The sequence below is a fragment of the Pseudophryne corroboree genome, chromosome 1, assembly GCF_028390025.1.
Source record: "Pseudophryne corroboree isolate aPseCor3 chromosome 1, aPseCor3.hap2, whole genome shotgun sequence".
Lineage (NCBI taxonomy): Eukaryota > Metazoa > Chordata > Amphibia > Anura > Myobatrachidae > Pseudophryne > Pseudophryne corroboree.
This window is the reverse complement of record NC_086444.1, coordinates 408949905-408963465: the sequence shown is the minus strand read 5'-3', so window position 1 is coordinate 408963465 and position 13561 is coordinate 408949905. Positions and strand designations below refer to the sequence as shown.

General features: G+C 48.6%; 1 protein-coding gene across 1 annotated transcript in view; it reads right to left on the bottom strand.

The window, feature by feature from the left end:
• The window catches only part of SART3 (spliceosome associated factor 3, U4/U6 recycling protein), a 329224-nt gene extending 316251 nt beyond the window's left edge, over window positions 1-12973 (bottom strand). Inside the window, exon 1 of the mRNA XM_063913277.1 lies at window positions 12638-12973. Within this exon, the coding sequence (XP_063769347.1) occupies window positions 12638-12832 (195 nt within the window). The 5' untranslated portion in view covers window positions 12833-12973. The remainder of the gene's footprint in view (window positions 1-12637) is intronic.
• Window positions 12974-13561: the final 588 nt, after the last annotated feature.

Genomic DNA, 13561 nt, shown 5'->3' with positions numbered 1-13561 from the left:
AGGAGGCTGTATATGCAGTACTCCTTTGACAAAAGTCTGGACCTCAGGAACTGAGGCCAATTCTTTTTGGAAGAATATAGACAGGGCCGAAATTTGAACCTTAATAGATCCCAATTTGAGACCCATAGACAATCCTGATTGCAGGAAATGTAGGAAACGACCCAGTTGAAATTCCTTCGTCGGAGCATTCCGACCCTCGCACCATGCCACATATTTCCGCCAAATGCGGTGATAATGCTTTGCGGTGACTTCTTTCCTTGCCTTAATCAAGGTAGGAATGACTTCTTCAGGAATGCCTTTTTCTTTTAGAATCTGGCGTTCAACCGCCATGCCGTCAAACGCAGCCGCGGTAAGTCTTGAAAAAGACAAGGACCCTGCTGAGGCAGGTCCCTTCTCAGAGGTAGAGGCCACGGATCGTCCGTGACCATCTCTTGAAGTTCCGGGTACCAAGTCCTTCTTGGCCAATCCGGAGCCACTAGTATCGTTCTTACTCCTCTTTGCCGTATAATCCTCAATACCTTTGGTATGAGAGGCAGAGGAGGAAACACATATCCGACTGGTACACCCAAGGTGTTACCAGCGCATCCACAGCTATTGCCTGCGGATCTCTTGACCTGGCGCAATACCTGTCCAGTTTTTTGTTGAGGCGAGACGCCATCATGTCCACCATTGGTTTTTCCCAACGGTTTATTATCATGAGGAAAACTTCTGAATGAAGTCCCCACTCTCCCGGGTGAAGATCGTGTCTGCTGAGGAAGTCTGCTTCCCAGTTGTCCACGTCCGGGATGAATACTGCTGACAATGCTATCACGTGATTCTCCGCCCAGCGAAGGATCCTGGCAGCTTCTGCCATTGCACTCCTGCTTCTTGTGCCGCCCTGTCTGTTTACATGGGCGACTGCCGTGATGTTGTCCGACTGGATCAACACCGGTCTTCCTTGAAGCAGAGGTTCCGCCTGGTTTAGAGCATTGTAGATTGCTCTTAGTTCCAGAATGTTTATGTGAAGAGACTTTTCCAGGCTCGTCCACACTCCCTGGAAGTTTCTTCCCTGTGTGACTGCTCCCCAGCCTCTCAGGCTGGCGTCCGTGGTCACCAGGATCCAATCCTGTATGCCGAATCTGCGGCCCTCCAGTAGATGAGCCTCCTGCAACCACCACAGAAGAGATACCCTTGTCCTTGGAGACAGGGTTATCCGCTGATGCATCTGAAGATGCGATCCGGACCATTCGTCCAGCAAATCTCCCTGAAAATGTTTTGCGTGAGATCTGCCGAATGGAATCGCTTCGTAAGAAGCCACCATTTTTCCCAGGCCTCCTGTGCATTAATGCACTGATACTAGGCCTGGTTTTAGGAGGTTTCTGACTAGGTCGGATAACTCCCTGGCTTTCCCCTCCAGGAGAAATACCTTTTTCTGGACTATGCCCAGAATCATTCCTGGGAACAGCAGACGTATCATCGGAAAACACAGCTGCGATTTTTGGAATATTTAGAATCCACTCGTGCTATCGTAGAACTACTTTAGATAGTTCTTTTCCGACCTCCAACTGTTCTCTGGAACTTGCCCCTTTCAGGATATCGTCCAAGTAAGGGATAATTAAGATGCCCTTTTCTTTGAAGAGAGTCATCTTTTCGGCCATTACCTTGGTAAAGGCCCGGGGTGCCGTGGATAATTCAACGGCAACTTTTGAAACTGATATTGACAGTTCTGTATCACGAACCCGATGTACCCTTGTTGAGAAGGGCAAATTTGGACATGGAGGTAATCCTTGATGTCCAGGGACACCATATAGTCCCCTTCTTTCCGGTTCGCTATCACTGCTCTGAGTGACTCCATCTTGATTTGAACCTTTATGTAAGTGTTCAAAGATTTCAGATTTAGACCAAGCCGTCTGGCTTCAGTACCACCATATAGTGTGGAAGACTAATACCCTTTTCCTTGTTGTAGGAGGGGTACTTTGATTATCACCTGCTGGAAATACAGCTTGTGAATTTTTCCCAATACTGCCTCCCTGTTGGAGGGAGCCGTTGGTAACGCAGACTTCAGGAACCTGCGAGGAAAAGATGTCTCGACTCTCCAATCTGTACCCCTGGGATAATACTAGTACGATCCAGGGGTCAACTTGCGAGTGATCCCACTGCGCGTTGAGACTCTTGAGACTACACCCCCACCTAACCTGAGTCCGCTTACACGGCCCCAGCGTCATGCTGGGGACTTGGCAGACGCGGTGGAAGGCTTCCTTTCCTGGGAAGGAGCTGTCTGCTGCAGTCTACTTCCCTTTCCTCTATGTCTGGGCAGATATGACTGGCCTTTTGCCCGCTTGCCCTCATGGGAACGGAAGGATTGAGGCTGAAAAGACGGTGTCTGTTTCTGCTGAGATGTAACTTGGGGTAAAAAGGTTGGATTTCCAGCTGTTGCCGAGACCCCCAGGTCCGTTGGACCGACCCCAAATAACTCTTTCCCTTTATACGGCCATACTTCCATGTGTCGTATGGGATATGTATCACCTGACCACTGTCGTGTCCATGACATCTTCTGGGAGATATGGATCACGCACTTATTTTGATGCCAGAGTGCACATATCCCTCTGTGCATCTCGCATACATAAATATATAATGCATCCTATTAAATGCTCTATATCAATCAAATATTTTCAGTCAGGGAAACCGACCAAGCCAACCCAGCACTGCATCTCCAGGCTGATGGCGATCGCTGGTCGCAGTATAACCACCTTATGTGTGTATATACTTTTTAGGATATTTTTCCAGCTGCCTATCAGCTGGCTCCTTGAGGGCGGCCGTATCTGGCGACGGTAACGCCACTTGATAAGCGTGTGAGCGCCTTATTCATTCCCAACGCGCCCTAACTTCTGGCGGGAAAGGGTATAACGCCAATATTTGCTATCGGGGTAAACCCACGCATCATCACACACTTTATTTTATTTTATCTGATTCAGGAAAAACTACAGGTAGTTTTTTCACTCCCACATAATACCCTTTTTTGTGGTACTTGTAGTATCAGAAATATGTAACACCTCCTTCATTGCCCTTAACGTGTGGCCCTAATAAGGAATACGTTTGTTTATTCACCGTCGACACTGGATTCAGTGTCGGTGTCTGTGTCTGTGTCGACCGACTGAGGTAAATGGGCGTTATTAAAAACCCCTGACGGTGTTTCTGAGACGCCTGGACCGGTACTAATTGTTTGTCGGCCGTCTCATGTCGTCAACCGACCTTGCAGCGTGTTGACATTCTACGTAATTCCCTAAATAAGCCATCCATACCGGTGTCGACTCCCTAGAGAGTGACATCACCATCATAGGCAATTGCTCCGCCTCCTCCAACATCGTCCTCATACATGTCGACACACACGTACCGACACACAGCACACACACCGGGAATGCTCTGACAGAGGACAGGACCCCACTAGCCCTTTGGAGAGACAGAGGGAGAGTTTGCCAGCACACACCAAAAAAACGCTATAATTACATAGGGACAACCTTATATAAGTGTTTCTCCCTTATAGCATCTTTAATATATTTATGTCGCCAATTTAGTGCCCCCCCTCTCTGTTTAAACCCTGTTTCTGTAGTGCAGTGCAGGGGAGAGCCTGGGAGCCTTCTCTCCAGCCTTTCTGTGAGAGAAAATGGCGCTGTGTGCTGAGGAGATAGGCCCCGCCCCTTTTTCGGCGGGCTCGTCTCCCGCTATTTATTGTATTTAGGCAGGGGTTAAATATCTCCATATAGCCTCTGGGGGCTATATGTGAGGTATTTTTAGCCTTATATAGGTTTACATTTGCCTCCCAGGGCGCCCCCCCCCAGCGCCCTGCACCCTCAGTGACTGCCGTGTGAAGTGTGCTGAGAGGAAAATGGCGCACAGCTGCAGTGCTGTGCGCTACCTTTAGAAGACTACAGGAGTCTTCAGCCGCCGATTCTGGACCTCTTCTTGCTTCAGCATCTGCGAGGGGGCCGGCGGCGAGGCTCCGGTGACCATCCAGGCTGTACCTGTGATCGTCCCTCTGGAGCTTCATGTCCAGTAGCCAAGAAGCCAATCCATCCTGCACGCAGGTGAGTTCACTTCTTCTCCCCTCTGTCCCTCGTTGCAGTGATCCTGTTGCCAGCAGGAATCACTGTAAAATAAAAAACCTAAGCTAAACTTCTCTAAGCAGCTCTTTATGAGAGCCACCTAGAATTGCACCCTTCTCGGCCGGGCACAAAAATCTAACTGGAGTCTGGAGGAGGGTCATAGGGGGAGGAGCCAGTGCACACCACCTGACCTGTAAAAGCTTTACTTTTTTTTGTGCCCTGTCTCCTGCGGAGCCGCTATTCCCCATGGTCCTTTCAGGAACCCCAGCATCCACTTAGGACGATAGAGAAACTATGTTTATTGCTGCCCAGTGCGGCGGCGCCCCCCCCCCCCCCCCCCCCTGCGCCCTGCATTACCTCATGAAGATATGAAGTCTTCTGCCGCCTGAGATGTCTTCTTGTTTCTCATACTCACCCGGCTTCTATCTTCCAGCATCTGTGAGGAGGACGGCGGCGCGGCTCCGGGACGAACCCCAGGGTGAGACCTGTGTTCCGACTCCCTCTGGAGCTAATGGTGTCCAGTAGCCTAAGAAGCAGAGCCTATCAGTTAAGTAGGTCTGCTTCTCTCCCCTCAGTCCCATGATGCAGGGAGCCTGTTGCCAACAGGGCTCTCTGAAAATAAAAAACCTAACAAAATTATTTTTCCACAGAAAACTCAGGAGAGCTCTCTGCAGTGTACCCTTCTCCTCTGGGCACAGAATCTAACTGAGGTCCGGGGGGGGGGGGGGGGGGGGGGGGGCATAGAGGGAGGAGCCAGTGCACACCCATATGAAAAGTTCTTTTAGGTGCCCATGTCTCTTGCGGAGCCCGTCTATACCCCCATGGTCCTTACGGAGTCCCCAGCATCCTCTAGGACGTGAGAGAAATTGGGACTTTTGCAAGCTCAAAATATGAGTCAAGTTTTCTCCTACCATTAATAGTGAAGTTCCAAGCAAAAACTGCACCATTCCAGGAATTATTTTTCAAGTAATCTGTGGTGTCGCAAGTGTCATCTTATAAATGGTGTATGGAGTTAAAAAAGCGCAATTGAAATAGTTAATCCTAATGTACTTCCCAACTTCTGACTGCTCAATCATCTTCAGCTAGTGTAGAAAATAAGAATTTACTTACCGATAATTCTATTTCTCGTAGTCCGTAGTGGATGCTGGGAACTCCGTAAGGACCATGGGGAATAGCGGCTCCGCAGGAGACTGGGCACATCTAAAGAAAGCTTTAGGATCACCTGGTGTGCACTGGCTCCTCCCCCTATGACCCTCCTCCAAGCCTCAGTTAGGATACTGTGCCCGGACGAGCGTACACAATAAGGAAGGATTTTGAATCCCGGGTAAGACTCATACCAGCCACACCCATCACACTGTACAACTTGTGATCTGAACCCAGTTAACAGCATGATAATAGAGGAGCCTCTAGAAAAGATGGCTCACTACAACAATAACCCGAATTTTTTGGTAACAATAATTATGTACCAGTATTGCAGACAATCCGCACTTGGGATGGGCGCCCAGCATCCACTACGGACTACGAGAAATAGAATTATCGGTAAGTAAATTCTTATTTTCTCTGACGTCCTAGTGGATGCTGGGAACTCCGTAAGGACCATGGGGATTATACCAAAGCTCCCAAACGGGCGGGAGAGTGCGGATGACTCTGCAGCACCGAATGAGAGAACTCCAGGTCCTCCTCAGCCAAGATATCAAATTTGTAGAATTTTACAAACGTATTTGCTCCTGACCAAGTAACTGCTCGGCAAAGTTGTAAAGCCGAGACCCCTCGGGCAGCTGCCCAAGATGAGCCCACCTTCCTTGTGGAGTGGGCATTTTAAGATTTTTGGCTGTGGCAGGCCTGCCACAGAATGTGCAAGCTGAATTGTACTACAAATCCAACGAGCAATCGTCTGCTTAGAAGCAGGAGCACCCAGTTTGTTGGGTGCATACAGGATAAACAGCGAGTCAGATTTTCTGACTCCAGCCGTCCTGGAAACATGTATTTTCAGGGTCCTGACCACGTCAAGCAACTTGGAATCCTCCAAGTCCTTAGTAGCCGCAGGTACCACAATAGGTTGGTTCATGTGAAATGCAGAAACCACCTTCGGTAGAAAATTTGAGGACGAGTCCTCAATTCTGCCCTTTCAGAATGAAATATTAAGTAAGGGCTTTTATATGATAAAGCCGCCAATTCTGACACCCGCCTGGCTGAAACCAGGGCTAACTCGTCACTTCCATGTGAGATATTTTAAGTCCACAGTGGTGAGTGGTTCAAACCAATGTGACTTTAGGAAACTCAACACAACATTGAGATCCCCAAGGTGCCACTGGAGGCACAAAAGGAGACTGTATATGCAGTACCCCTTTTACAAATGTCTGAACTTCAGGCACTGAAGCCAGTTCTTTTTGGAAGAAAATCGACAGGGCCGAAATTTGAACCTTAATGGACCCTAATTTTAGGCCCATAGACAGTCCTGTTTGCAGGAAATGGAGGAAACGACCCAGTTGAAATTCCTCTGTAGGGGCCTTCTTGGCCTCACCCCACGCAACATATTTTCGCCAAATGCGGTGATAATGTTTTGCGGTTACGTCTTTCCTGGCCTTGACCAGGGTAGGGATCTTCAGGATCCAGCGTTCAACCGCCATGCCGTCAAACGCAGCCGCGGTAAGTCTTGGAACAGACAAGGCCCTTGCTGGAGCAGGTCCTTTCTTAGAGGTAGAGGCCACGGTTCGTCCGTGAGCATCTCTTGAAGTTCCGGATACCAAGTCCTTCTTGGCCAATCCGGAACCACGAGTATAGTTCTTACTCCTCTCCTTCTTATGATTCTCAGTACTTTTGGTATGAGGGGCAGAGGAGGGAACACATACACTGACTGGTACACCCACGGTGTTACCAGAGCGTCCACCGCTATTGCCTGAGGGTCCCTTGACCTGGCGCAATATCTGTCTAGTTTTTTGTTTAGACGGGACGCCATTATGTCCACCTTTTGTTTTTCCCAACGGTTTACAATCAGGTGGAAGACTTCTGGGTGAAGTCCCCACTCTCCCGGGTGAAGGTCGTGTCTGCTGGGGAAGTCTGCTTCCCAGTTGTCCACTCCCGGAATGAACACTGCTGACAGTGCTATCACATGATTTTCCGCCCAGCGAAAATCCTTGCAGCTTCTGCCATTGCCCTCCTGCTTCTCGTGCCGCCCGGTCTGTTTACGTGGGCGACTGACGTGATGTTGTCCGATTGGATCAATACCGCCTGACCCTGAAGCAGGGGTTTCGCTTGACTTAGGGCATTGTAAATGGCCCTTAGTTCCAGAATGTTTATATGAAGAGATGTCTCCAGGCTTGACCATAAGCCCTGGAAATTCCTTCCCTGTGTGACTGCTCCCCAGCCTCGCAGGCTGGCATCCGTGGCCACCAGGACCCAGTCCCGAATGCCGAATCTGCGGCCCTCTAGAAGATGAGCACTCTGCAACCACCACAGGAGGGATACCCTTATCCCTGGTGACAGGGTTATCCGCTGAAGCATCTGAAGATGCGACCCGGACAATTTGTCCAGAAGGTTCCACTGTGCGTGGAATCTGCCGAATGGGATTGCTTTGTAGGAAGCCACCATTTTTACCCAGAACCCTTGTGCATTGATGCACTGAGACTTGGTTCGGTTTTAGGAGGTTCCTGACTAGCTCGGATAACTCCCTGGCTTTCTCCTCCGGGAGAAGCACCTTCTTTCTGGACTATGTCCAGAATCATCCCTAGGAACAGAAGACAAGTCGTCGGAACCAGCTGCGATTTTGGAATATTGAAAATCCAATCGTGCTGCCGCAACACTACCTGATATAGTGCTACACCGATCTCCAACTGTTCCCTGGATCTTACCCTTATCAGGGAATCGTCCAAGTAAAGGATAACTAAAATTCCCTTCCTTCGAAGGAATATCATCATTTCGGTCATTACTTCAGTAAAGACCCGGGGTGCCGTGGACCATCCCTACGGCAGCGTCCGAACTGATACAGTTCTGTACCATAACCTGAAATACCCTTGGTGAGAAGGGTAAATTTTGACATGAAGGTAAGCCTCCTTGATGTCCCGAGACATCATGTAGTCCCCTTCTTCCAGGTTTGCAATCACTGCTCTGAGTGACTCAATTTTGAATTTGAACCTCTGTATGCAAGTGTTCAAAGATTTTAGATTTTAAAATCGGTCTCACCGAGCCGTCTGGCTTCGGTACCACAATAGTGTGGAATAATACCCCGTTCACTGTTGCAGGAGGGGTACCTTGATTATCACCTGCTGGGAATACAGCTTGTGAATGGCTTCCAAAACTGCCTCCCTGTCAGCGGGAGACGTCGGTAAAACAGACTTTTGGAAACGGCGAGGGGAATACGTCTCGAATTCCAATTTGTACCCCTGAAATATTATCTGAAGGATCCAGGGGTCTACTTGCGAGTGAGCCCACTGCGCACTGAAATTCATTGAGAACGGGACCCCACCGTGCCTGAATTTGTAAAGCCCTAGCGTCATACTGAGGGCTTGGCAGCGGCGGAAAAGGGTTTCTGTTCCTTGGAACTGGCTGATCTCTGCAGCCATTTTCCTCTCCCTCTGTCACGAGCAGAAAAGAGGAACCCTTTTGTCCGCTTGCCAACCAGAACTGCGCCTGATAATACGGCGTCTTATTTTGAGAGGCGACCTGGGGTACATCCCCTCTTTTAAGGCAATACTTCCAAATGCCGTTTGGAATCCGCATCACCTGACCACTTTACTGGAATAATTGGACAACGCACTTATACTTGATGCCAGTCGGCAAATATTCCGCTGTGCATCCTGCATATATAGAAATGCATCTTTTCATTGCTCTATAGGCAATAATATACTGTCCTTATCTAGGATATCATATTTCCAGTCAGGGAATCCGACCACGCCAACCCAGCACTGCACATCCAGGCTGAGGCGATTGCTGGTCGCAGTATAACACCAGTATGTGTGTAAATACATTTTAGGATACGCTCCTGCTTTCTATCAGCAGGATCCTTAAGGGCGGCCATCTCAGGAGAGGGTAGAGCCCTTGTTTTTACAAGCGTGTGAGCGCTTTATCCACCCTAGGGGGTGTTTCCCAACGCACCCTAACCTCTGGCGGGAAAAGGTATACTGCCAATAACTTTTTAGAAAATATCAATTGTTATCGGGGGGAAACCCACGCATCATCACACACCTCATTTTATTTCTCAGATTCAGGAAAACTACAGGAAGTTTTTCCTCACCAAACATAATACCCCTTTTTTTTTGGTGGTATTCATATTATCAGAAAAGTGTAAACTTTTTCCATTGCCTCAATCATGCAATGTGTGGCCCTATTGGAAATCACGGTTGTCTCTTCACCGTCGACACAGGAGTCAGTACCCCTGTCGGCGTCTGTATCTGAGGTAACGGGCGCTTTAGGGCCCCTGTATGAGACGTCTGGACATGCACAAGCTGAGTAGCCGGCTGTCTCATGTCAACCACTGTCTTTTATACAAAGCTGACACTGTCACGCAATTTCAGCAGTACATCCACTCAGGTGTCGACCCCCTAGGGGGTGACAACACAATTTCAGACACTCTACTCCGTCTCCTCATCATTTTTCTCCTCATACATGTCGACACCAACGTACCGACACACAGCACACACACAGGGAATGCTCTGATAGAGGACAGGACCCCACTAGCCCTTTGGGGAGACAGAGGGAGAGTTTGCCAGCACACACCAGAGCGCTATATATATACAGGGATAACCTTATATAAGTGTTTTTCCCTTTATAGCTGCTGTATTGTTATATACTGCGCCTAATTTGTGCCCCCCTCTCTTTTTTAACCCCTTTCTGTAGTGTAGTGACTGCAGGGGAGAGCCAGGGAGCTTCCCTCCAACTGAGCTGTGAGGGAAAATGGCGCCAGTGTGCTGAGGAGATAGGCTCCGCCCCTTTCTCGGCGTCCTTATCATCCTTTTTCTGTATGTTTTGGCAGGGGTTAAATGCATCCATATAGCCCAGGAGTTATATGTGATGCATTTATTTTAGCCATATAAGGTTTTTATCGATTTATTGCGTCTCAGGGCGCTGCCCCCCCCAGCGCCCTGCACCCTCAGTGACCGGAGTGTGAAGTGTGCTGAGAGCAATGGCGCACAGCTGCGGTGCTGTGCGCTACCTTATCTGAAGACAGGATCGTCTTCTGCCGCCGATTTTTCCGGACCTCTTCGCTCTTCTGGCTCTGTAAGGGGGCCGGCGGCGCGGCTCCGGGACCCATCCAGGCTGAACCTGTGATCGTCCCTCTGGAGCTAATGTCCAGTAGCCTAAGAAGCCCAATCCACTCTGCACGCAGGTGAGTTCGCTTCTTCTCCCCTTAGTCCCTCGATGCAGTGAGCCTGTTGCCAGCAGGTCTCCCTAAACTAAAACTTTCACAAAGAGCTCAGGAGAGCCCCTAGTGTGCACCCTTCTCGTCGGGCACAGAAATCTAACTGGGGCTTGGAGGAGGGTCATAGGGGGAGGAGCCAGTGCACACCAGGTGATCCTAAAGCTTTCTTTAGATGTGCCCAGTCTCCTGCGGAGCCGCTATTCCCCATGGTCCTTACGGAGTTCCCAGCATCCACTAGGACGTCAGAGAAAGAATTTTTCCTTCTTTTGGTTTAGTTCATTTGAAGCTTTGAAACAGACTGGGAACTGAAAAGGCATCTAAACTAGTGTTTTTATTCAAAATGTTTATATCCAGTGACATATCCAGTGCTAATGCTTAATTCCTTTTTTTATTTAGTCTAAAATTGGTTTTATTGAAAGATTTCAAATAAATCATATCAAAGCCTAATAACTTTGGATTGTTAATGTTAGAGAGCATTAAAACATGGTTGATCAAGGTTTCTAATACATATCAATGTTTCACAGTAATATAAAGAGGATTACAATTTTTTTCCTCATTAAAACGTTAATGCAAAAAAAGAAAAAAGTCTAAACAAAAAAAAAAAGTTTTTTGGGGTTTTTTATATTTTTTTAAACTGTTTCCCACCCCCCAAACCTGATTCGGGGGGAGGGGGCGAACACCACCTCACCCAGCACTGTGTGGCAGTGATCAATCAGTAAAGACAAGCTCCCCATCTCTGCTGTTTGTAATCTGTGCTTTGCCGGGATCAAAGAGCTAAGATTGATTATGCTGTCTGCCACAGTCTGAATATATCGAGTGCCGAGCTGCTCATGAGCAATCCTGCAGCCCTGCACTCTAAGATCTTGGGGCAGCAGGTACTGTATAGATCATCTCACTGTCTGCAGGAAGACCTGCTCTTGCTTTAAGATAAGACAGTAAGGTAAATGCTAATGCAGCCTGTTTAATGAATGTTTAGCATGCTAACACAGGCGGTTCACGAATGTATATAGTGACTTGAAACTGATAACACTGGAATTATGGTATGCATGGACAGTTAATTATTTTCTAAACACACTGGTTATTGTTGTAGCACATCAGGCTATTGTTCCAAAGATGTTATAACAGGTTGGGGTCGGGTGAGTGGTGGTCAGCATACAGACGCCGGGATTCCGACCGCAACGAAGCCCCTTGCGGGCTTGGATCTATTCCCACTCTATGGGTGTCGTGGACACCCACAGAGTGGGACTAACCTTGGGCCCCCTGGCGGCCGGGATCCTGGCATCGGTATGCCGACCGCTGGTCACCTGACTACATCCCGTTATAACAGCCACTAGTCTTTGGAGCAAGATGGCTAATTACAACTATACACCCGCCTGTGCTCCCTTACAATCATAGCATATCAACCTGTTCCATCATAAAAAAAATAAGACTACACTTCCAGCTGTGACCCCATATCTATTACACACCTGGTTTGTACCATAACAAAATTATTACACATTCATTTTTTTCCAGCCCACATCTGAACTAACTTGTATTATAAACAGTAATTTGTGTGGCTCCTATAAAGGATATTATTATCAAACAACAAGTGTAGCGGCATGCAGGGCTCACAGGAGTTGGGACTGAAAATGGGATTAGTTGGGATTGGAAAGGGGAGGAGTCAGTGTTAATTGTTAAATCGACCCCCTAAAAGAAAAGCCTAGATCTGCGCCTGTTCATGATTGGTATATTGTCTGGGGCTAGGCAAAAGAGACTGGTGACTTGTGGGAGGGCAGGGCCTAGATTCCCTTTGCTGAAAGGCCATTCCCATCAGGCAATGGGTCGACTTCAACTTCTATTGGGAATAGTAACCTCTGGCAAGTGAGCCACCAAGCCCAAAGCGTGAAGAGCAAATTGAGCCCGCGAGTGTGGAAATGGAGACCATCAGATATATACTGACTTCTGGCATACATGGCAGGGGGGCTCTCAATGGGAGATGTGCATACATACATGGGGGGGGGGACGCAATACCATTCACAAATATTATTATTATGGAATTACACGTGTGCACTTTCTATATGAGGGATGGAAAGGGGTTACTATCATACAAGCGCACCAGCAGAGGAGCCATCATTCTATACTACATTTTTTATTACCCCGAGGTGACAGGTGGGGGTCGGTAGGGGTCAGGTGCCCCCATGTCCCCTCTCAGCATTACCTGCTCTTCAAGCCGCTGTATTTCTGCTTCATTCTCCTTCTCATCTTCCTCATCGGAGGAGGACGGTCCTGTTCCCTCCGACGTGCCATCTCCCCGCTCGTCTCCCTCCGATTCCATTCCCTCGCCTTCCCCTTCCTCCTCGTCCCCCAGAGCCTGTGTTTCTCTTTCCTCCTGGCCGTGCTCAGCAGCCGCCATCGTGCTCCTTACTGCGAATTCACAACGTTTGTTGGGCGGGCAGGTTTGCCACGGCGACTCCTGTTTACAGCATGGTTATTTCCCATGAGTACAGACGATACATACACTAAAACAAACATCGCGAAAGTGTGTACGTTACACATGTTCCTTATAGCGTCTACATTTACATGATAATAAATGTGGTTCTAGATAAAATTTATTTTATTTCATGCAGGCACTCGCGGGCAGCACAGTCTCCAGGGAGACGGAAGGCCGCGTTTACAGGGTCCTTTCTGGTAGTGTGCTCGCGTTATGTAGGTCACGTTTTCTGCCATGTTAGTTGTGGCAGGCTGAAAATACAATAGTAGTACCACCGCGGCACCTACTCGCTCACAGTCACAGCACTGATGCTTGCTGTTCCCTCTGACACCCGGGGACCACATCCCTGGAGGCTCCTCCCCCCGATGTATACGTTATAACAAACATAGCAGGGATTTTTGGGTGGGGAAGAGGCGGGAACAGCACAAATTAGCATATGCAACGTTACATATATATTATGTATTTCTGTAGCAGGGTACATTGTGTTCCACAGGGAAACATTGGTGGTGTAGAGTGGATCTTGATCCAGAGGCACCAACAGGCTACAGATTTAGGCTGTCCCTGGATGCATTGGGGCCTCCTCTATAACCCCGCTTCCAGGCACTGTGAGCTCAGTTTTGAGTTGGTGCTGCTGCTTTGGGCAGCCCTGGA